The sequence below is a fragment of the Phallusia mammillata genome, chromosome 3 (assembly GCF_965637545.1).
Source record: "Phallusia mammillata chromosome 3, kaPhaMamm4.hap1.1, whole genome shotgun sequence".
NCBI lineage: Eukaryota > Metazoa > Chordata > Ascidiacea > Phlebobranchia > Ascidiidae > Phallusia > Phallusia mammillata.
This window is the reverse complement of record NC_137254.1, coordinates 14191408-14214390: the sequence shown is the minus strand read 5'-3', so window position 1 is coordinate 14214390 and position 22983 is coordinate 14191408. Positions and strand designations below refer to the sequence as shown.

General features: G+C 37.0%; 3 protein-coding genes across 6 annotated transcripts; 2 read left to right on the top strand and 1 right to left on the bottom strand.

Moving 5' to 3' along the window:
* The first annotated feature begins 4623 nt into the window (after positions 1 to 4623).
* On the top strand, positions 4624 to 7733 carry LOC145218970 (uncharacterized). 2 transcript variants are annotated; one of them, XM_080086391.1, is made up of 9 exons: positions 4624 to 5652; positions 5968 to 6048; positions 6119 to 6230; positions 6286 to 6405; positions 6467 to 6586; positions 6695 to 6828; positions 6892 to 7051; positions 7122 to 7228; positions 7497 to 7733. In XM_080086391.1, the coding sequence occupies exons 2-9, from the start codon at positions 5968 to 5970 to the stop codon at positions 7587 to 7589; spliced, it is 927 nt and encodes a 308-aa protein (XP_079942517.1). In that variant the 5' UTR covers positions 4624 to 5652; the 3' UTR covers positions 7590 to 7733. The 2 variants fall into 2 exon arrangements, with proteins under 2 accessions (XP_079942517.1, XP_079942516.1); XM_080086390.1 differs by having other exon boundaries at positions 5086 to 5652; positions 6647 to 6828; positions 7497 to 7732.
* A 7223-nt stretch (positions 7734 to 14956) lies between these two features.
* LOC145219607 (zinc finger MYM-type protein 1-like) lies at positions 14957 to 17482 on the bottom strand. Its single transcript, XM_080086950.1, has one exon. The coding sequence runs from the start codon at positions 17480 to 17482 to the stop codon at positions 14957 to 14959; it is 2526 nt and encodes an 841-aa protein (XP_079943076.1).
* On the top strand, positions 17069 to 22374 carry LOC145218995 (uncharacterized). 3 transcript variants are annotated; one of them, XM_080086415.1, is made up of 2 exons: positions 17069 to 18461; positions 18938 to 22374. In XM_080086415.1, exon 2 carries the CDS (start codon positions 18955 to 18957, stop codon positions 19639 to 19641), a length of 687 nt encoding a protein of 228 aa, XP_079942541.1. In that variant the 5' UTR covers positions 17069 to 18461; positions 18938 to 18954; the 3' UTR covers positions 19642 to 22374. The 3 variants fall into 3 exon arrangements, with proteins under 3 accessions (XP_079942541.1, XP_079942540.1, XP_079942539.1); XM_080086414.1 differs by having other exon boundaries at positions 18792 to 22374; XM_080086413.1 differs by having other exon boundaries at positions 17069 to 18869.
* The last annotated feature ends 609 nt before the right edge of the window (positions 22375 to 22983 follow it).

Genomic DNA, 22983 nt, shown 5'->3' with positions numbered 1-22983 from the left:
ATCAACGATGCGTGTCGCGCCCAGTTTGTTTCTTGTTTTCGTTTATTGTTACAAATCAATAAACGAAAGATATTGTGAACCGGAAGTGCTTTTGCGATAAAGCTGTTGGAGCATTTTATCAAGTATGTTCATCCATCAATCGATAAAAAGGTTCTTCTAAGACAGTGGTTCTCAAACTTGTTTGACCGCGACCCAAATCTGAGTTTGATGAACATCTCACGACCCAAGCCTGAAACAATGTAGTTTTTCTGGTACACATGTAAAAGAAAAGACACAGACAACCAGTTACAGTACACAGTAATATGAAACAATGATTTATTACAAACAAATGATTTATTTGTGTAATGTGATTGATAAAACTGAAATTTGCTTCATAACATCTTCAATGCACGGCTCTATTTTTCATTCGGGAGACTACTTGATATTTTATATTCAGTGAAAGGTCTGTGATTCGACTTTTAAATGTGCTGTTTGATAACGAGACTGCAATTTTGAGACCACGTCGTCGCCACATATATAGGAGTCTGGCCATGTCACAATGGTTGCAGGCTTACTGTGCTTGATTCGTTCGACAACACTGCATAACACAACACACATTGTGGCTTTGCAGCACCATGATCATTGATAGAAGTGAATCCGAAATCTTAAAAAAATTTCCTTGTACGAATACTGACTCATCCTTAACGCTAATTGTTACATCTCCACGTTCAGTTATGCATGATAAACTTGTCCTATTTCCCGTCCTATGACGTTACAATCGCCATGTGCATAACAGTAAAGTTGGAAGGCTATTGTCTGTATGTTGCAATGATTGGTTTATTTTGAAGTACAACGTGGTCGAGTAATTAAGTAAATTCGTTTTTGTTTACTTAACGCACTAATATTTCGTTTGGGCAGAGTTGAATTACCAAAGCGCGACCCATGTTTGGGTCGCGACCCATAATTTGAGAACCACTGTTCTAAGAGCTACACACACAATTTAAAAGCATTGCAACATGCCTCAAGTTGTGGTGTTATTGTGTTGTCCATGCCTTCACACACCGGTCACGAAAAAACTTTTTTGTTATAACCCTACACAATTACCAAAACGGCAATTGTTTAATGAACTATATAAAATGTGTTTGTATACAGTTGTGCCAATATACTTTCAAATAAATTAACGTTAGTAGTACAGTCTTTTGTTTTACATTCGGCTTGAACAAATATGTTACTGTTGGGCCGCAATTATTTACCAAAAAAATTAGCTGGCAGAAAGTGATGCTGACTGTACGCGACTGCTTCGAAAGCTCGATAACAAACAGATGAATAGTAGATAAATGTACACATTGGTTTAAATCTTTATCCAATGGGCACCCATTATGGAGTTGCTACCAAAATTTTGCAAGCCTAAACAAGAGTTTTCAGATGATGAAAACAAGAGCAACTATGTTGCCACCATTTATCTGATGTTGAATAACCCAAGTTTCAAGATGGTGAAGCCAAACAGCACTGTCACTTTACAAAAAAAACAGAGGTGATTCTATTATAAGCAACCCACTCAAAAACACTGGCAGTTGTCAGGTCCTTGCAAAAGACAACAGAAAAGTGGTGGTCCTGGTTTAAAAAGATAAAAGACTGGTGAAAATATAAAAATATAAGCACGAAGATGTTCCGATTGAAAGAAGAACAAAACGAGGTCACAGAGAAAAAGAAACCATTTGGAAACCCGTTTGCATCGTTGAATACAACTAGTATATGTCAGGCGTTGACCATGTAGATCAAATGATTTCTTATTACCCCTGTACCAGAAAAATACTGAAATGGACAAAAAAAGTTATGTTCTGTTTGATGGAAATTTCTGTCCACAATGCCCTGATTTTGTTGAAGGCGAAAAACTGTCATCTCGCATGACATTACGCGACTTCCAATTGAAATTAGTTTTACAACTGAGCAAAAAGGTTCACCTTCAGAAGACAAATTTAATTCTGATAGCTCGAACGACCGCATGCTTCTTTCAAGCAACCGCGACATTATCCAAGGCAACGTCTTGTTGGTGGTTTCAAGCGCCAGGCAGGCCAAGTTAGGTTGCGAAGAGATCTCTTTACTTCTATTCTTTGTTGTTTAATTTACAAAGTCTTCTAGTATTTGCAGAGATTTTGTGACAACAAAAATGCGTGCAATAGTTCATGTACCTATCCTATTCTTACGTTGGTGTTTGTCCTGCAAAATAGTAATAAAAGAGATGGTTCAGACTAATCCGCACAATCCGTTTAATTGCATCACAATTGAAAATAAATATTTCTTGAAAACATCCTAACCAAAACAAAGCGAAACCTAATAAAACGATTCATATATTAATTTTTTCAAAACAGCGTTTGATTTCTTGCTTTCCAAAGCTTTAATTTACAGTTGAAGAGATACGATGTAATGTCATGTCACATTCACCCAAGGTTGGACCTTTGGAAAAGCGCCCAATCGGTGGTTTTCAGTAACCAAATATTTTTATAACTGCAGAAAAAAACTTTCATATTGGACAAAGGGTACATGGGCTTAAAGCATGCGGGTCCTTTTCATACCCAATTTAGCACGCTGGTATAAGCCATCATGTATTATTATCCCATTTTAATTTGACGTTCGTTTGCCCACGCAGTGTTGTCCACTTATACTAAATTATCTTGTATAGTGACATAATAAAGCATTTTTAATTGTAATGGTTAAAATGTAACACAAATTAAGTTCCAAACGGTTTGACTTTTCATTGCTTATAAATGTTTCTAATTTATTGTTGCCTATCAACATTTACTTTTTTGTTGTTCAAAGGCCTTTGCGACCCCCGACCACCACGGGAGTCGTAGAGGAATTATAGGCCACTACACAAGCTATTTTGGGCTTCTATTTGGTCCTTTTTTGACCAAAGTTGGAAGCCTGAACACTGCCACAATAAGTAAACTACAGACAGTGCACTACTTCCCCCTACAGGTAAGCGCAGCTGATGACAACCCATAAGCCGCTTGGCAGGCTAGTGTAGCCGTCAGATTACTGCGCTTAGTCTTCTGCATAACGAACCTTTGCATTTATTAAACACATACCATCACAAACATATCACAATGTGGTTGGCGAGCACATCCTGTCAGTGTTTTAAATGACAGACTTTAAATCATAAGTGTTTCTCATCTACTACAAAAAAACACACAAAAAAAGTATAGATGAGCCCTCTTCCAAAAAAGATTTACGGAGATGGGAAGAGAAGTGGAAAAACAACAAAGTTTTGACAAGTTCACCTCATTAACGAAGTGTTGCAGGCAAGAACTTTTTAGAAGCACCGAAAATACAGAAAAATATGACAAAACAATTTCTACCTGAAAAAAATCAACATTCTAGTTTTGTATGTGGTGAGATCCAATGTACACAATGTAATGAAGAGTGTGCATATATTGAAGACCAAACTGTGACAACTGTGTAGCACATAAGAAAAAAGGCAATTTATTTATGCTCCAGTAAAACAAAAAATAGTGTATTTTTTACCTGATATGTGCATTATACTGTTTTGAAAATTTTTTAAAGGTTTGGTTACCATAGTTTGCAGCAGGCATGACAAATCACCTGAATTTGTTAAACTTGGAGCATTTCACATTTAATGAGACAAATGGGAGGTTTCTGGCCAAGGTTAGTTTTGTTCACGGAAGGTTTGCGAAAAAACGGTCTTTACCTTTTGTCGTGTGACCAAGAACAAAGTCCGAATGCTGATTTCACGGAACAGGACTTCACTGTCCGTGAACAGATTTGCGGATTTTCCAAAGTTAAATAGTCCAGTTGCGCTTTTCAACAATCCTATACTAGTGGGTATTATTACACAGCCATATGAGATAACTTCTGAAAATGTGATTTTGCTAATGAGAGGTTTACGATTCTCCAGAAACAAACTTAGAACCAATGATTTCAACCAATGCTTTCGAACAACCAGCATTATCGTAAAAACGCAAGCATTGGCAAATGAGAGCTTTTCGACCAGATGTCGCATTCCCAGCTAACACAAAACGTTATGGCAACTTTCACAACGTTGTTTAAAGGTTGTCATATGGTTTGTAAGCGTTTTTTTGTCAAAGTAAATGTTGCGTTATGGTTGCATGGTATAACGTTAGCTTTGAACGTAACTCAAACGGTATTGTTACGGTTTAGTAAACACGACTTTGAAAAAACGTTTTGCTGTGGTTGTAATATAACGTGTTAGTAACCTCATCGTTCATACGTAACGCCATAAACGTTCTTGTTACTTTTTTGGACAAAATAATAAAAACGTTTTGTATTTACGTTATTATGTGGTTGCAGTTATCTGTTTTAAAAACGTTATTTTAGTTACGTATTAAACCGTACGTTTCTGTAACATAACCAAATAACGAGATAAAAACGTTTTGTATTTACGTTTTTAAGTAGTAGCATTTATCTGTTTTAAAAACGTTTTTTTCAGTTACGTATTAAACCGTACGTTTCTGTAACATAACCAAATAACGATATAAAAACGTTTTGTATTTACGTTTTTAAGTAGTAGCATTTATCTGTTTTGAAAACGTTTTTTTCAGTTACGTATTAAACCGTACGTTTCTGTAACATAACTAAATAACAAGATAAAAACGTTTTGTATTTACGTTTTTAAGTAGTAGCATTTATCTGTTTTAAAAACGTTTTTTTCAGTTACGTATTAAACCGTACGTTTCTGTAACATAACTAAATAACAAGATAAAAACGTGTTGTATATAAACTGTTGGTAAAACGTCATGAAAATAATGTATCAAAGCGAACATACTTGTAACCTTTCTAAGTTACGAATACACAAAACGAAATGTTTTGACAATATTCACAACGTTGTTTAAAGGTCACCAAATGATTTTTTTGTGTGTTGATGAAAATGTTACACCAAGGTTCGGTGGTGGGCTATTAAGTTAACCGAAAAAGTCATAAAATGATTGATAAAAAACGTTCTAAAAACAACGTTTTGGTGTGGTTGTAATCCGAGGTGTGGGTAACGTCATGGGATATACGGTACGATATAAATGTTTTTGTTGGATTTTTTTGGACGATATAAATATTTTTGTCTAAAACGTTTTAACTAACTGTTTTTGTGTTGTTACATATAGTGGTTTTAAAAACGCTTATTAAGATACGAATGAAATCAAACGTTCCTATCATCTTACCACACAACGACAAGCGTAAAGAAACGAATCAAATCCAACGTTCTTGCAACCGTACCACTCAACAGAACAAACACGTGCCTCTTAAACGCTTTTTTTGTGGCTACAATTGATTGGTTGTAGAATTAATTAACGTAATTTAGTCATGAATCAAATACATCGCTAACCTTAAACCGGTATTTGCCGAAAAAAAGTTTTAGCATTCATGTTTTTATAATGCTAAACACATTACTCAAAAATCAATGACACAATTAATAAAGAGAAAAAAGGTATGCGTAAACAAACTTTAAAACGTATGCATTGCGGTGCGGCTATAAATAGTAACCACAAAATAATGATGCAACCGCTTATGAATTGGGAACCACCAAGCTAAAATCAGGGGCGGCATGGTTCATGGCTGTAAGTGCGGCCGAACGTGCGTGCAGTCTTGTCGTGTGCGAGTGTGTTACAAGTTTAAGCTGTGCATCAAAGTATTTCCGAAAAGGTAATAAATGGTACAGTATAGAAATTAAAACAGAGTCAGTGATTAACTACTATGATTTGCAATACTCAGAAAGTCATATCTATTAACAGTTTGCGGGAGCTAGCTTTTTGTTGAAAAAGTGTTATGTTTCAATTAGTTTTGCAGAATGCTAAACAATGTTTGTTTTAAATGACCCAAAGTAAATTTTGTTTAATGTAAGAGAAAATTTTCAATTTGTAATAGCATGGAAACCCTAATGTAGAGTTGTATTCTAGGCCTTTTTTTTTTATCAGCAAAATTGTATTTTTATATTTTTCATTAAATTTTGTTTTGCAGATGTCGTTTGCCATAGTGGAATTTATAAAGGAGCAAAGTGTCGAACTTGTACATTTAACTTGGATAAAAAAAAGCGAATCTGTAAGTATCTTTTATTATTTTTGTCTTTTTGGTATTCTGATGGTAAATCAGTCATGTTTATACTTTCCAGACAACACAGTGTTTCTGGCCCAAACTAAATGCTAGACAGAAGGCAAAGAAAGGTGAAATTCCAGATCCTAAAACATGGGATACTTTTGAAATACGGATTTTCTCAACTACAGGTAAATTGTGCTTTTATGACAATGAACAGTTTTTTACTGCTACTTTATGCTTTAGATGATTTTGAAATTGCACTGAAACGGGTAGCCAGGGCAGAATTAACCTCGAATGTGGAAAGTGATGATGAAGTGCCAGATGTTCGTTTAAGAAAAAAAGTGTGTGGATACTCTCCACCAGGTAACATTCTGCACTAATGTAGTACAAACCATACCTGTTTTCTAAAACATTTTCTTTCCAGTTGATAGATACAAACACATAGAAGCAAACAAGGAAAAAAACTTGAGTACATCTTCAAATATAAGTTCAAACAAAGACCAACAAAGCAAATCCAGCGAAAGTGCTCTTCACAACATAAATGGTATGCATGTGCACGTTTACTTGGGTGGATCCTTGTCAGATTATTGTAATTTTTTTGCAGCAAAATTAAACATGTTATTGGAATTACAAACAAACCTCACAAACATAGTTAAACAAAGCATACCCAAAAATGATGATGGTAAAGTCCTGGAATTTGACATGCTGGAAAGGCCGCTTGAATCCATACTGGAATTGAAGGATTTGGATAACAAACTTCATGACAAGGAGTTATGCAAATCACTGGTATAGTACATGTGTCTTGTTTACATATAAACTGCCCTGAATGCAAATCAATTTATCACATAGGTCAAATATTTAACCAATATTGGAGGGACCAGTGTTGGAGACAATGTGCGGCGTATGATGAAGGCTGTTGGTTCGTATGGTTTATGGTCACAGTATAGCTATAAAGGAAGAAAAGGAAAGGAGGCTTTTTGTGGAACTGTTATGTGTAAAGTTATTTTAAGTAAGTATTTTGCCGGCGAAAAAATGTGAAACTGTTTGCAAAACTGAAAATATGCATTTGTGATTTTTAGAAAGTGCACTACGTTCTAACAAAGATCTCAAAGCCAGTGCAGTTGAGGTGGAGATAAAAGAATTTTTGAAGCATGCACCATACAAGCCTGGCGGAATTAACTATAAGGTACACAGATATTTTTTTATTTTTCACCCTTGATTTAAACTGCTCGAGTGAGTTACATTAAACTTTCACAGCTGATAGATACAGTTTGTAAATCAATTAGTTGCTTTCAATTTGCCCACTCCCCCCTTTAGTTCCCTTGCCATCACCAAAATGTAGCTTTATACACTAACGTTGTATGTTGTGCAATATGTGCTAATATACCCTTCTAGTTTATCAACACAATTACTAGTTATTGATTTTGTAAGCTTAAACCATTTTTGTGTTTTAGAATAGACAGGCTGACATGAACATCTCAAGTTCAAGTTCTTCTGGCACACCCACTGTCCTTCTTTTTTCGTCAGACGAAGAAAATGATGTTTAATTTCAAATCGATGCAGCCTTGATTTCGTTTGTTTGTATTAAAATACTTTTAAAAAAAATGGTGTGCGTACAACGTTGCAGTAATCGTTATAGAAACGTCAATGGGAGTCCACACAATGTCGTTCGCACAACTCATTTGAATAACGTGAGGAAAACGATACAAGTAACGTTAAGACAACCTAAACTTAAACCGCCAGTTGACGTGACAATCTTCGTTTTAACAACCGTTAAATTAACGTAACAAAAACGGCAAACTGAAACGTTTTGTAATCGTTGTTTTAAACGTTATTATAGCGAAAAAACGTACGTTTGTTTAAACGTAATTAAAACGAAAATGGGAGTCCACACTTTATGGTTTTTATAACGTCACAGCAAACGTTTTTGGTAGTTTTAAAAAGCCATTACGCAACGTTGCCACGACGTTAAATTGTTTGCTGGGTTGGTGTTGATTTGGAAAATATACAAATAAATGTAGTGTTTGGATTTTCAGAATGTACTTTACCGGTATGTAGAGTCTAGTAACGGTTTATATAAGCCAGTGGTCCGCGAAGTAAAGGGCTGACTAGGATCAATGCTCCATTTTTGCAATAATGATGGACAGCCAAATGAATCTTTTCTAACTACTATGACCGTATATGCAAAATTCGAAAACTGGTTGATTTGATCATGCCTAAGTTTGCAACCAGAGACAAGGAACTCTCGTTGGATGAAATAACCTTCAAAAGCCGCTCGAACAAACCACGCAAATTGTGCTACAAGGCATGTTGTGGCTGAAGCAAAACCAGGCTATGTATTGCAATGGAGTGTGTATGCATGAAAACGTGAAGAGGAAGATGATGCTGCTGCCAGCAAAACGCACTACATTGTAAGGAAACTCTGTGCACCATCACCACGTACACAGAAACAACTAGTATTAAAATTTTACTAATAGTTGCGTCAGAAACATGCCGGACTTTATGGAACTGTTAATTACAACTGAAAGGGAATGCTAGAAAATTTTAAACAACCCAAGATTTCGCTCAAAAGATCCACCATACATGGAAGAGAATTAAATGATGGTTTGTGCTTTGGTCTGACAGCAAGCGCCTAATTCTGTTGTCAAATATTTATAGGTTAGGGTTCTAGGCCAGAGGTGGGCAACCTTTTTTACTGTAGGTCCAATTATAAATGTCAAAATTGGATCGAGGGCCGCATTCGTGCCACATTTTGCCAGATCGCAGAAAACTAGCATCGGGCGCATTAATCAGCTCAAAAATATGTTATAATTGGACCAGTTTGCCAGAACTTTTGAAATCCAAGCGTCTCTGCGGGCCGCACAAGCTTTAATAAAGGGCCGCAGGTTGCCCACCCCTGTTCTAGGCAGGGCAGTGGTGGGATTCAGCCGGTTCGCAACGGTTCTGTTACTGGTTACTGTCAATAGACTTTTTGTAACAGAACCGGCTCAAAAATACGACTTTTGTGATGTAACCGGCTGGCAAAAAATTGAATCCCACTACTGCCTAAGGGCACTTAAAAAGAAATCAGATCAAAAGCTTTACAAACACAAAACTTAACAGTGTAAAAGCCAGATTGTGTTGTGGCATTACAAACCAATCAGGAAAATGGTACATGACAACTATTATGGTCACTACTACTGCAGTGGCCCTGCCAGCTCTTTCAAAATCAGCCTGAAATTTTTGAAGACTGTGCGGTTACAATGCTATCAAGATACACATTTACCGGAACACGACCAGTAGAAATATCTGTGGAGAGACTACAAAGGCTGATTCCCCAGGAATTTTACCATGAACTGGGAAGGGTGGTTTTGCCCAAACTGTGTGGTATGCCGCTTAAATTTCAGAAAAGTGCCAAGAGGAAGTAGCCACATACAAATGTGTGCGATGTGACGTTCCACTTTGTGTGGTTTCCTGTTTCAGTTTTATTGTAAAATTATGTTTTTTGCTACATATGCATGTTGCTGTTTCTATCTTTGACTATATGTATTCCATTGTTTTTATTATTATTAACTTTTTTGTTCTCATTGGTGCAATTTAAATCCACACATTCTTTTTCATGGCAATAAAATATATCACGGTTTTGTACAAGAGTTAAATTAATGTTTATTTTGACAACAAAAATTTTAGCATATATTAAAAACATATTTTGTTTACCCAATCAAGTCAGCTTCCCGCGTGTCAACATGTGTTTTTTCAAAGTTTCACCTTGATAAAATCTTTTTCCACAAACATTACATCGATAAGGTTTTTCATTGCTGTGAATCACTATGTGTGTTTTCAAAACTCCACTTCGGCAAATTTCACAAACATTACATTGATATGGGGCGGCATTACGAACACATCTGGCTAAGTTTAGCGAGCTCGGTATTGACGCACGACCTCGTTAACCCGAGATTTGGTATTACGAACCCCCGTCTCGCTAACCGGAACTCGCTAAACTCCTCGCCAACTAACGAGGACCTCAGACCACTCGCTAATGCTAAATTGTTGTTGACAAAGTCACACAGTCACGTCGGAAATCAATTGCGGCTACGTATTTTGTTGGTAAAAGTTTGTACAAACGAAGAAAAATCGCAAATGTCGGTTTTAATTTAATTTTAAAAGGCGTTTGCGAAGAATAACTGTATTGGATTGATGCCATCAATTCACGAGGATTTACACATTTTCCAGTTAAAACTTCCGGTAAAAGTATCTGATGCTGGAAGAACAAGGCCTTATTATATACTTCCGTGTGCGCAATACAGTTTAAGAAATCTAATTTGGGCAAACACAACATTTAAGCTATTGTACTAACCGTCAGTGTGGTAGTGACTTAAAGTTGTTTCAACACTTTAGCTATAAGATGCACATGTCAAGATAGGTTGAATACTTGTCCGTTTTGTAATGTGTCTCAAATCTCTGCCTGCAAACACTTCCATTAAGGAACCTCTATAATAAATGTAATGATCTGCATGACAATATTGCCAGATACTGAAGTGATTCCATTCTGATAACATGAATATTCAAACGGCATGTACTTGTGTTTCTTAGAAACAAAAAGTGACAGTGTAGCATTACATGAAAAAAATTGCAATGAAAGAATCGAGAAAACAAATAAAACACAAAAACTTTGAACAAATTGACAATTGGTGAGTAATAGACAGAAACACAAATGCACATAATACAAACACCATGTACAGTATTAACACTGAATAAAAATGTAATTGTTGAGTGCCTTAAGCTGATTGTACTGTTTTCAGCTTTACAGCAGTCAAACTTGACCTGCAATTTTGGTCACAATGCTCCAATTTCGACTTATTTTGTGTGTGTCCAGCAATTCTCTTTCTGCATCATGGTTTTGGTCTGTCTTTTTGTAATGAAGGCACTGGTTCTTATTTTGTTTCAAATCTGTAATTGAAAAATGAATAAGTAATATTGGGATGGTTAATTGAAGATGCAAACCATAAAACCTTATAAAATGAGTTGTACAAAACATGTGTTTAGATATAATAAAGTTGTCATTGTTTCAAACATCAATGAAAATCACCTTAATTTGTCGCCAGTTAGAAATTGTAAATCATTTTATAAAGTGCAAACTTACGTTAATCACAGATCTTACCGTATTGTTATGAAGCTCTAGCGTTTTCTTTTCATAAAAATTATACCAAATGATGTTTTGTACTTTTTCTAGGATATGAAACTTCCATTTCAACTGTTGTCCACGTTTCAATAAATTATTGCAATGTTTCTTGATGTTCTTATGCTATTTTATCAAATAAACAAATTTCAAACTGTCCGTAAAGTAGGAATCCAAACATTTTGAGGTTATATTGCAAATTTGCAATAAAAACAGCATAAATGACAGGCGAAAATTGTTCGTTGCAAGGTGTCGCATAGCGCGGCGTGACGATTTTGCTGAGTCAGACGTCTTTTTTCTTGCGATTTTGACGCATTCTGTCGTACCGTAATTTTCCAAGTATAGTGCGCCCCCGTGCATAATACGCACCCTAAAAATAGCATGTCGATGCTGGAAAAAAGCCTGTACCCATGTATAATACGCACCCAAATTTTTACTCTTAAATCCGTAAACGCAAAATTATTTCAGAAAAAAGATCATCTTTTGACACAACCGGATGTTATTCTGCCGGTCAGTATCACTGCGCATGCGCTCGCAAACTCGATAGCGAAAAATGTTTAAGATTTGTGTAGGGTACATCGTGACAGCAAACGAGATCTTACTGCTGGTCGCGTTCAAGCGGAACCGATCTATCTTAATACTTGCAGAGAACATTTTTATTTTTAAAACACAAATGAAGTTTAATATGTATCAGATTAAAATACCTAAAAATCAGAATAATTAAATTTAAACTGATACACAAAATTTTAGTTCGATCCGTTGCATATCGGCAATGATATCACCCCATTTACATTTACGCAAATGGTATCACCCCATTTAAGTGTGTTAGGCAGGATGACTAAATGTGATGCGCGATTGACAACAAACAAGAAGAAAGGTCTGATTTCAAGTTTTATTTCGAGGCAGATTTTCTTCAAAAATTGTTGTACCCATGCATAATGCGCACCCTAGATTTTAGGACAATAAATTAATTAAATTTTGCGCATTATACACGGAAAATTACGGTATTTGCGTCTGGCTTTGGCGAGGACACTTCGTAATACCAAATACGTTACCGAGTTCCTCGCTCGTTAAGTCCTCGCTAAAGATTTTTTTACCGAGCTCGGTAAGTTAGCGAGCGAGGAAGTGTTCATAATGCCGCCCATGGTTTCTCTTTAATGTGAATTAACTTGTGTGTTTTTAAATCTCCACTTTGTTTAAATTGTTTTTCACAAACATCACATCGATGGGGTTTGTCTTTAGTGTGAATCAACGTGTGTGTTTTCAAACCTCCACTTCGGCTAAATCGTTTTTTCACAAACATTACATTGATATGGTTTCTCTTTAGTGTGAATAAACTTGTGTGTTTTTAAATCTTTACCCCGCTCAAATATTTTTTCACAAACATCTTATCGATGTGGTTTCTTATCGGAGTGTGTGTTTTCAAAACTCTTGTTTGGGTAAATTGTTTTCACAAACATCACATCGATGGGGGGGGGGGGTTCTTTGGTGTGTGTCAACATGTGCCCTTTTACAAACATCACATTGGTACGGTTTCTCACTAGTGTGTATCATCGGTGTGTTTTCAAATTTCCACCTGGGCTAAATCTTTTCTCACAAATATTCCATTAGTGTCAATTTTTTCTATACAAAAGGTTGTTCCCGAGTCCAAACCCTGGGTTTTCACCTCCCTTCAATTTAGTTAATAAATCTTTTTATTCACCGTTATTACGGTTGTTTTGTCGTTGACCTGTTTAAAACAAAGAAGTAGTACTTGCTATACTGCATGTATTCAGTTGATGCTACTGAAACTGAGGACAAATGCCACCACATTATCATGCTTTCCTCTATTTACCCAAGATCAAATATAAAAAATATGTTCCATGCCATTTGTTGTAAATCTCTCGCAGTCTACTTTGCTGAAACAACTTGACCCGACATTTTAGCAAAACACTCTAAAACCCACAGTGACAGCGGAACTAAATGTTGAACTAAAAACAGGGCCAGAAACACACCGTTCTTTCTGAAACTACACATAACCGGCTTGGTGGTCGGTTTTTACCAAACTGCCACCTCCACCATCCATCTACAGCAGGGGTCGGCAACCTTTTAGGCGACGCGTGCCAATATACTTGTTATTTTTATTTGTTAATGACACCGGGTGCCAACGTTATTCGAAATAATAGTGGTGCGTGCCAGCAGATATCAATAATAAAGAGAAAGCAGGGCGTTTTGTGCAAGAAAGGCTAAATTTTAAGACAATGCTATGATAAATACTGAAAACACGCAAATCGGTTGGCGTGCCAGGGGTTGCCGACCCCTGACCTACAGCTTGTGACATCAAGATCATGTCGCTTATCACCTGCGTTGAACCGTAAGAGTCTCATTGAAAAATATAGAAAGCTTGTCATGTCGTTGAGATAATGTCATGTCGCCCTACAGTCCGTTACTCTATGTTAGGGCTGGTTTGTTATGTTGCAAAGCCTTACTTATTACCTTGTTCCCCATCTTACAAAATCAGTACACAACTTCAGATTATAGTGCATTGGGAATAGCTCCGCTGTGTTTGACGCTACAATCCCTAGTGCGCATTAAAGCGTGTAAAATTAGCAAAGCGAGGATATGGGTAGTTGTCGTCACAGTTAGGTAGACACAAGCAATGTGAGAAAAAAGGAATGTGAGCTTCTGGTTTGCAAACCAAATACTTCGGGCATTTATTATATTGTGTTTGTGTAAGCTTGGACTAAAATGGTATAAACAATCATTGACCTGATTAAGTTGTAATCGCGTCAGTTTTTACAATACAAGCATATTTATCATTGCCACATTGTACAGCACATTATTTAATTATTACGTTTTACAAAGGAGGCAAACCACGGTTAAGTAACACAGTAAAGGTAAATTTGTAAATTATCATTCATCAACAATGTTTTTCCAATTGCAAGATGGTCAAGAAATGACGTATGTAAAGGCTAATGACTTGGTTCAATTGAACTACTTCGTTACGCTAACATTAACATATCAGCACTAACAGGACAACGCACCAACATGAAACCTGTGCCTTTTTTTCTTTTGACCACAATTGTTGACGGGTCAATGCACACGTGTTGGCATTGCGTTGATGTCAAATCGTTCGCGTACTAACAAAGCCAATAGCGTACAATTAGAGTCATTTCCATCTCATCTATAATAATGAGAAAGGTACATGCATGCTGTGATTCATAAGTCATGTCGAAGTACATTCTGATAAAATTTGATTGAACACATTACTTTTAGTTTGTCATTATGTACTAAATCAAAAACACACCTCACATATTTAATACTGTCCCTTTTTCTGGCTGATGTTCACATCAGCTTATGTCGAGGTGTTTATCAGTTTCACCAATGCAGTGATCACATTTCAAATTGCTTTTATTAAAGTTGTCTTGTTGTCTACTCTACATCATACAGTGGAAACCTGGCGCTCAACGAGCTGCGTTTTTTCTTTCGGTTACAGGTCAATGCACTCCTGTTTACTGATGCGTTGTTGGGCGACTTAAGAAGTTTCCAGTGCTTTTACTTGTACTTTAAAATATTCATGTTACGTTTGTGCGCTGGATGTGCCAAATGCTATGCGCGCAGCCAGGGCCGGATTAAGCTTTTTATGGGCCTGGGGCTCTATGATAGTCAGAGGCCTATTTTTTATTCTATTCGTTGTACTAAAAACTAACCACAATTGAAACGAAAAACAAATATTAATACATAAACAAAGTATATATTTACTTTGTATGCACACATTCAAATGACGCATTTTCTGGATTTAGACAATGCAAAGCTCTTAATAATGTCATCGGTGTCTATTTTTTGCAAAATGTCGTTTTCGATGCAGAGTATAGCTAAGGAATTCAACCTTTTCTGACTCATAGACGAACGCAAATGATTTTTTACTCTTTTTAGCGCTGAAAATGAGCGCTCGCCAGAGCAATTAGAAATCATCAGACAAAGATAAAGCTTGAAAACAACCGATACATTAGGAAATGCATGCGCGAATTCATTTTCATTTATGAACTTAAACATCTGAATTTCTTTGCATTCACTGTTGAAATGGTGTTGTTTTATCAGTGTAGAAAAATGAATCATCTCCTGAGGCAATGACTCCTCCAGATCATCTGGATAATATTGAAGTAACGATTTCGCACTTGCTTCAATTTTGCAGTTAGACATGGTGTTCAATTCTATCAGAAACGAAAACTTTCTTTGGAGACCGTCGTAAGCTTCTAGTCGGGTTTTCATAGACGAAAGAATTTGGTCAATGATCGGCAGATATGAGTCTACTTTGAATCTGCTCGATGGATCAAGTGATGTGTCTTCAGATTCACCTTCGCTATCCAACCCTACTTTTCTTCTTTTCTTTCTTGAAATTTCTTCAGTGTAATGATGACAGCCACTTAATGCTTGACCTCTTCCTTCAAATGTTTGAAATTGGGGTCTGAGAAGTTGAATAAAGTTCTGTAGACCCTGAAGCAAATTTGTTGCCTTATTCAAAGTCATTTTGCTGTCCTGCAGAGCCTGACTCGTCTTATGGAACCGTTCCATTATGCACGACCATACCACGACTAAAATACCAGTTTCAAGCTTTTTCATCGATGAAACAAAACCCCTGGCTGTTTCTTTAGTTTGATATGTTTCATCATTGTCATCAGATATTGCCGTCAAGACTTGAAGAACCGCTTGGTAACCTTTTCTTAGTGCATGTAGCGCATCATATCGCGCCTCCCAACGTGTATCAGACAAAGGCTTAATTGTTGGACATTTAAGTGGTTTCAGTGCATCAACAAGAAGATTCCACTTGTGTGTTGAAGCTGAAAAGAATACATAGAGTCCTTGAACAAACATGAAAAAACGAACCGCGGATTGGCAACACTCAGCAGCACATTTTCCCACAAGATTCAAGGAATGTGCTACGCAAGGAATATATTCTGCTTGGTGGTTGCGTTCTTTTATTATAGCTTGCATACCTTTATATTTTCCGCTCATGTTAGCAGCGTTGTCATAAGATTGTCCTCGGAGATCTTTCAAACTGATCCCATTGTATTCTATAAACTCCAAAAGTATATCAGCCAATTGGCGACCAGTGTGTCCACGGGTAGGCATAAATTTGACAAATCGTTCCACGGGACCATCAGGTAAAACATACCGAAAAATTATTGTTAACTGGTCAACATTTGCAATGTCAGGTGTTGAGTCCACGGACACTGAATAATACTTTGCTTGTTTTATTTCGGAAATAATAATATTTAATACTTTTGTTGCAATTGCGTCAATGAATTCCTCACATACAGTCGATGAGAAATACGAAACGTGTCCCTTGCCTTTGTTCACTCTCTTTTGAATATGCTCAGCAAGGAAAGTATCGTATTCTGCCAACAACTCCAAAATTCCAAGGAAGTTACCGTTTTGTGGAGAACCAACCCTCTCACTACTTCCGCGGAAGGCTAGCCCTCTGGATGATAGGAATTTTATCACGCTTAAAACTCGAGCTAATACTTTGCACCAATATTTTCTGTCAGATTCTTTTTGCTCTTCCAAATCTTTGCAAATGCTACCTTTTTTTGCTCTTCGAAAGAAATATGTTGAAAGATAACTTAAGTGTTTGTTAGAAGATTCGTGCCTGGCCAGGTCGCGTGGTGCATGTTTCCAGTCGCCATAACCAACTGATGCCAGCGGCAGCATGATTTTCTCAGAATCAGACGCAAAAAGTTTGCAAAAAAAGCAGTAAAGTTTCTTGGTTGAAGGCGAATAGCACAACCATTCGCGTTTCACTATTTCGCCGTTCAATTGTTCTCGCCAAAATAGCGATTTAGAACAACGCCGTTTAAATTTATCGCCAGTAATACATGTCTCTGAAGTTGAAAAATCTGCATGAAGATGTTGAAATTCTAAACTTCCTATTTGGCAGCAGTAATCTCTCAGCTGGTCAGAAATTCCTCCCCAGCATCTAACATCCATGTCGTGTTGAATAGTTTCTTTTACCCCATGTGTTTCATCCTCAGCAACATTAGATGATTTGGTTTTTAAATTTGGTTCCGATGAAACAATATTTATATGTGGCTCCGCAATACAGTCACTCGAAGTCGAAGTAGATGGTCGCAAAGCAGTTGCATTAGGCCTACTGGACGTCGTTTCTGCAATGTTGCTTTTCGGTTCGCTTACAACATCAAAAAAATCAGTCACTTTTTTTGAACCTGCTACAACTTTTTTCAATTTAGCTTCTGCTTCTCTTCTAGATTTCTCCTTTTCCCAACCGCTTTTATACTTCTTCATTTTTATTTTTAAATTAATTTAGCCAAGCTAAAAACAAAACAACTAAAAACAATATGTTGCTATACTCTAGGCGTAGCTAGATTTAGATGACCCTATAGTGGTCTTTCACTACTGCCTGCATGCGCAATATAGTTATGTGCGTTATTGCGAAATAAACTTGACTTGACTTGACTTGGCTACTAACAATCCTGCCTAACAGCCGAGAAAAAGCGATTGTTGCGTCATAGTGACCAGGTTGGGTTTTACAGTGCATGGACAGTGTTTTCAATAATAGCTGGGAGATTTGTATTAGCCTAGGCCCTAGGCTACCTTAGTTGTTTCATTGACTTAGTGCAGTGGTGGGCCTATATTTGGGTGTGGACCTGGGGCTGCAGCCCCATCAGCCCCCGCCTTAATCCGGCCCTGCGCGCAGCTTACGCAGGTGTATTAGAGTGCTCGGTTTGTAGAATAGTGTTAAACAAAACAAATATGTATTCGTCCACTCTAGGAATTGTGTTGTAGTCACCCACGTGTTTAGGGTTCTACCGTAATAGAAAAAATAACGTGCAGACTTCTAAGGACTTTGGTCTGCAGCAACTATATTGCAAAATAATCGGTTTGTGAAACATGTTCTTTCTACTAGATGTACTTTGCCGTGTGGCGTTGGTGCAGCTGCGACTACTGTCGGAAGCAATTCAGTTTTCCGTTTGTGACCACACGCAGTGTCGAAAGTGAAGATATATGTTTCTTTCTTTTAGATTTAGACGTTGATAGTTCTGCTTTCTTTCAACCTTTTGATGTATGCTGTACCAAGGGAATATTTTCGAGGTGTTAAATCAGTGTAGCATTATTAAGGCAATTGTTAAAACATTCGATTATTCAACTAAAAGCTTCGCTAAGAATAGATTTTCTGAGTTTGCGAACAGTGTTATATGATTGCAGGTACGGGAGATTTCGGTTATTTCTATGTAATCTTCTGCAAAATCCAGACGAATTACTGGTAAGCGTAGAACTGGTTTAAAATGATGGTAAATAAATAGACTATCAGCGAACAGACAAAGTAACTCGCTTCATCCTCAATTGTCACATAGTTTTTCTTGTTGCACTTGTCTAAAGCCTTGTATGCCAACTGTAGCTAGGAAGGAAGTGTTTAACATATTTTCAAAGTTTGCCCCAAAGTTTACAATTACAGGACATATCGACTTAAGATATTGCCGGTTTCTATAGTAGTCATCAACTTCACTTAACATCACAGGTTAAAATATACTGATTGAGGGTTCTAATTGATAATAATGAAACAAGTTTAGTTTGCTTTTGCAATTTTGCGCAGATGACTGTTGGCTGTGGATTTTGGACTGCTATATGTTACAATTGTTATCAACTGATTTTAACGCCCAAATCTGTTGTGGTGCGTTTTGACAAAGAAATGTTTTCAGAGAGAAGTACAACATAAAAAACATTTTGTCGTTTTCACAGAAAAACAAAAATGAATAATGGCGACCCAGGAATTAATTTTGAAGCAAACCGATCTGCAATGTGCAGATGCTTGTGATCAGCTGAAATTAGCTGAGAGATCCAAACGTCAACAACTGTCTAAAATAAATGAAAGCACTGTTTCTGAGAAAGGTGCCTTCAAACGAAAACGATTGACTCCCTCCGATAAAACAATCTTTCAATGTGATGTATGTGAAAAGAAGTTCAACCGCAGCACAGGCTTAAAAAGACACATGCTGACCCACACAAAAGAGAAACCCCATCGATGTTATGTTTGTCACAAAACGTTCAGTCTTCGCTCAGATTTAAAAAGACACATAGCAATTCACTCCCCCACGAAACATTATCGATGTGATGTGTGTGAGAAAACGTTCAGTCAAGGTGGAAATTTAAAAAGGCACAAGTTGACTCACACTAATGAAAAACAACATCGATGTGATGTATGTGAAAAAATGTTTAGCCAGGACCAATATTTGAAAAAACACCTGAAAACTCACACAAAAGAAAAACCACACCAATGCTGTGTATGTGAGAAAAGATTTGGTGCAAGAGGAGATTTAACAATGCACATGACGACCCACACGAGAGAGAAACCCTATCGATGTGGCATATGTGAGAAACCATTTAGCCATCGAGGACATTTGAAAAGACACATGTTGATACACACGAGAAGTAGACACTATTAAGTTACAAGTCTTTTTGGGCAAGTGTTGCAGCATCACACAGTTGGTTTCCCTGCCTCGCTTTGTAAATTTAAAACAAAACGGTTCTTGTGCCATCTTGTTCAGCTAATATAACGACACCGCGCACGTTATGAAGATAATCGAGTAAAATGAGATTTCAGGAATTGGGTGTGCAAACCAAAAAATCGTTGTTTTTTGGTAGGGGGAGAGTTTGGTTCTAATTTAAGACAAGAAAGCTATTGCCAATCAAAATAAACAAACTTAATCTATTATAACTAGTATCCCGTTTGCATGGCTGTCGACCTGATCGGACTTGTTGCTAATTGTGGTCCGATCGGACCAGCAACATACGTTAGTTTTGGCGAAAACAATAATCACATGCAATAACTTCATTCCAAAATTCGTTTTAAAGGTATTCATAATAACCATGCCTTTGCAAAACTGTTTGAAAGCGTGTAATAAAAAAGAGGACAACAGGCAACAACTATCGAAACCAACAAAAATTTATGGTTCCTTTCGACGAGGTCAAATAAAATTGCTGAGTCATGCTGTTATGCGTTCTATCAGACGAATTGAGCAAAAATGCCGGATCGGACCCACAGCCATGGAAACAGGATATAGGTCAGTGTTTACAGCACTGCACGCTTCTTCTCCCGAATTTCAAATAGACATCAACCGAGTTGAATAAAATAAGTTTTGATTCGCCCCGTTTATTCAACCGTCTTGCGATTACCCGGGTTTCTCCGGTGTCAGCATTTTAGCACCAAAAATCTCAAACGAGGATGAAACGAATGTTTCAGTGTAACGTTCTTGTTAGTGATGCACCGAACCCGTCTAAAAAGGTTCGGGCCGATACCGAATATTCGACCATCAGGCCGAATAACTTAGGCCGAATTAGGCCGAACCTATACTCCCTGTTTTGAGGATGTTCTCAACTGAACCTTGTGTTGTTGATGCATGTGAACTCAATTTTGACAAACCAAAATCACTTTCACTATGCGAAAGCTTTACTAAACTTTAATATTTTGCAGACAAAGTGGCTCGTATTTTATAGATACAACAATTAGTTAATTCATGACGTTTCGTATTGATGAAAATGATAGTTTGGGCATTAATTCCATACTCGGAATTTTTAAAAAAGTTCTTGCCGAAACCGAAACTTTGGAAAACAGCGTATTCGGCCGAAATGTTTCAGCCAAACGAAACTTTGGTGCATTCAGCTGCTGACGCCCAAAGGCCTGGGTGCGTGTCTCAAGTCAAGTGGCTAAAAACAACCACTAATCTTTAAAAAACGGGTTTATCCAGATTGGCTGATCTGTAGTTTCATATATTTCAATATTATGCCTGTAAGCTTTTCTCCTTTTTTCGTCGCGTTTGTATTTCGTTAGTTTCATGTAAAGTTTCTGTTGTAGACCTTGTGAACTAAGCTAGCTAAACATCTGTTTAGTTTTTTGCTATTTTATTTTGTGTGAATCAAACCCTCGTTGTGTGCAGTTTTTAGAGACTGACGGTGTCTGCATAGGCGAAATATATATCTTGATTTTAACAACTTCGTGTTTACTGATTTTGATTCAGAAACATTTGCTTCTTAATTTTCATTTACTCAGACAGTTTTGACTCTCGTGGACATAAACATGCCAACTAGTAAAGAGACAGATCCTGTGCATAGCATTTATATTTTAGGAAGTTTCCTAACTCTTACGATTCATCATTAAGACAGTCACTTAAAACAGCACATGTATCGTGGTTTGCAGACATTGCAGGTAGCGAGTAGTAATGAAGCAAACGGGTTTTCGTAGAACAGTGAAAAGTTTCAACATGATGAAACAAACAAACGAATGTTTGTTGCGTGCATTTTGACGCTAGTCTTTATGACACTGTCTAGGCCAGTGCTCTTCAACCGGAGGGCACGGTGCACCAAAATATACATGGGGTACACCAGTACGAAATGGTATACAAGGATACATTACAAATTTTTAATGAACCATTAATATTTGACTTTTAGGATATCCCAATGTCGAGTTTGATAGGGTCTGTGTTACATTCGGATAATGCCAGGGTATTGAAAGTTGTTTTTTCGTAGATGTTTCATAGAAGTACGCGAACATATGCTTGGAGTTAATTGACATGATGATATATGCATAATGATTTTTCATATCGCTTTTTACCTCAGTTTTCCTTTTAAGTAAACAGGGTGCATGATTTCGTAACAACAACTTCAAAGGTTCACCAAACCAAAAAGTTTGAAGAGCACTGGTCTAGGCTGGGTGTCGGGCTGTTTCAGTAACAAAATCTCCATTTGGGGAATGATTTGCCGTGTTTAATGTCACCACAAAAAAAAGATTGTAAACAGGACGTTGATCAAGCTGAAAGTCAGTTTAATGCAACATTTCGCTGTTGGCAGGAAAAAAAATAATTTCTTGTATAACAACATGTACAAAATTTATGCACTCAAGAAGTACAAGTCAAGTGATTTTGCAAAAGTTGATTGCACCACGGTTAGCGCAAAGGAGCAGGTCTAGGTATCAAATGACTCCAACATGGAATGACCAGTAAAAATTGCTGTTGACACAGCGTAATCTTTAGTGTTTTCCATTGTTTTGATTGCCTAAAGAGAAACCAATTACAGTTCCGACAGTATGTTATGCCAGGGCCGAAAAGACTAATTAATAATCAAACTCTTGGAAATACCGAGGTGCTGATAATCGAGTTCGCAAACAATTCCGTCGGACTAAGGTCCTGGTAAAGATCAGCGAATTCATTACGCAATAAATAGCTATGTAACAGCGTAAGCTCTGGCCAACGAACCATTATTGGTTGTTGTCCCAAATTAGTGCTGGGAAGGTGTGATCGTTACAGGCCCGTAAAGAGTGGCCTTAAAGTTTTACTTTAGATTCAACTGCACTGAAGTGGAAGTTCCAATTGCTAGAGCTAAGGATTTACAACAAAAATTCAAAACTTTATGCGTCCATTGAGTCGTTGTTTTATTGATCAAATGAACAAAATACAAATACCTGAAATAAATGGAAATAACTACTTTTAATGCCTTATGCAACACAGTTCTATCGTTGTAACATTTTTCTATTGTGTTTTTTTATTCTTGAAAGCGTGTGGCTTTATGGGACGTTCATGCAATGGCACCTTGCCATTAAAATACTTTTTTCAGAAATTACTTCCAAGCGGTTGTTCATTGGTTCATTGGAAAGTTAAAATCAGTTTGTATTATGTTTTTTAACATTAGTTAGTATCGTTATTATAAGTTAACATCAGTTAGTATCAGCTTAACAGGCAACGTGGTTCAGTCTGGTTACTAAGCTTTGTTAGTGTCTACTCGGTGGTTTGATT

What these genes read in the sequence shown, in the direction of transcription:
- LOC145218970 (XM_080086390.1), top strand. Translation starts at nt 5,968, where the DNA reads ATGTCGTTTGCCATAGTGGAATTTATAAAGGAGCAAAGTGTCGAACTT. An exon ending in GGATAAAAAAAAGCGAATCT is followed by an intron (nt 6,049 to 6,118) that starts GTAAGTATCTTT and finishes TATACTTTCCAG; the next exon opens with ACAACACAGTGTTTCTGGCC. An exon ending in TGCTCTTCACAACATAAATG is followed by an intron (nt 6,587 to 6,646) that starts GTATGCATGTGC and finishes ATTTTTTTGCAG; the next exon opens with CAAAATTAAACATGTTATTG.
- LOC145219607 (XM_080086950.1), bottom strand. Translation starts at nt 17,482, where the DNA reads ATGAAGAAGTATAAAAGCGGTTGGGAAAAGGAGAAATCTAGAAGAGAA.
- LOC145218995 (XM_080086415.1), top strand. Translation starts at nt 18,955, where the DNA reads ATGGCGACCCAGGAATTAATTTTGAAGCAAACCGATCTGCAATGTGCA.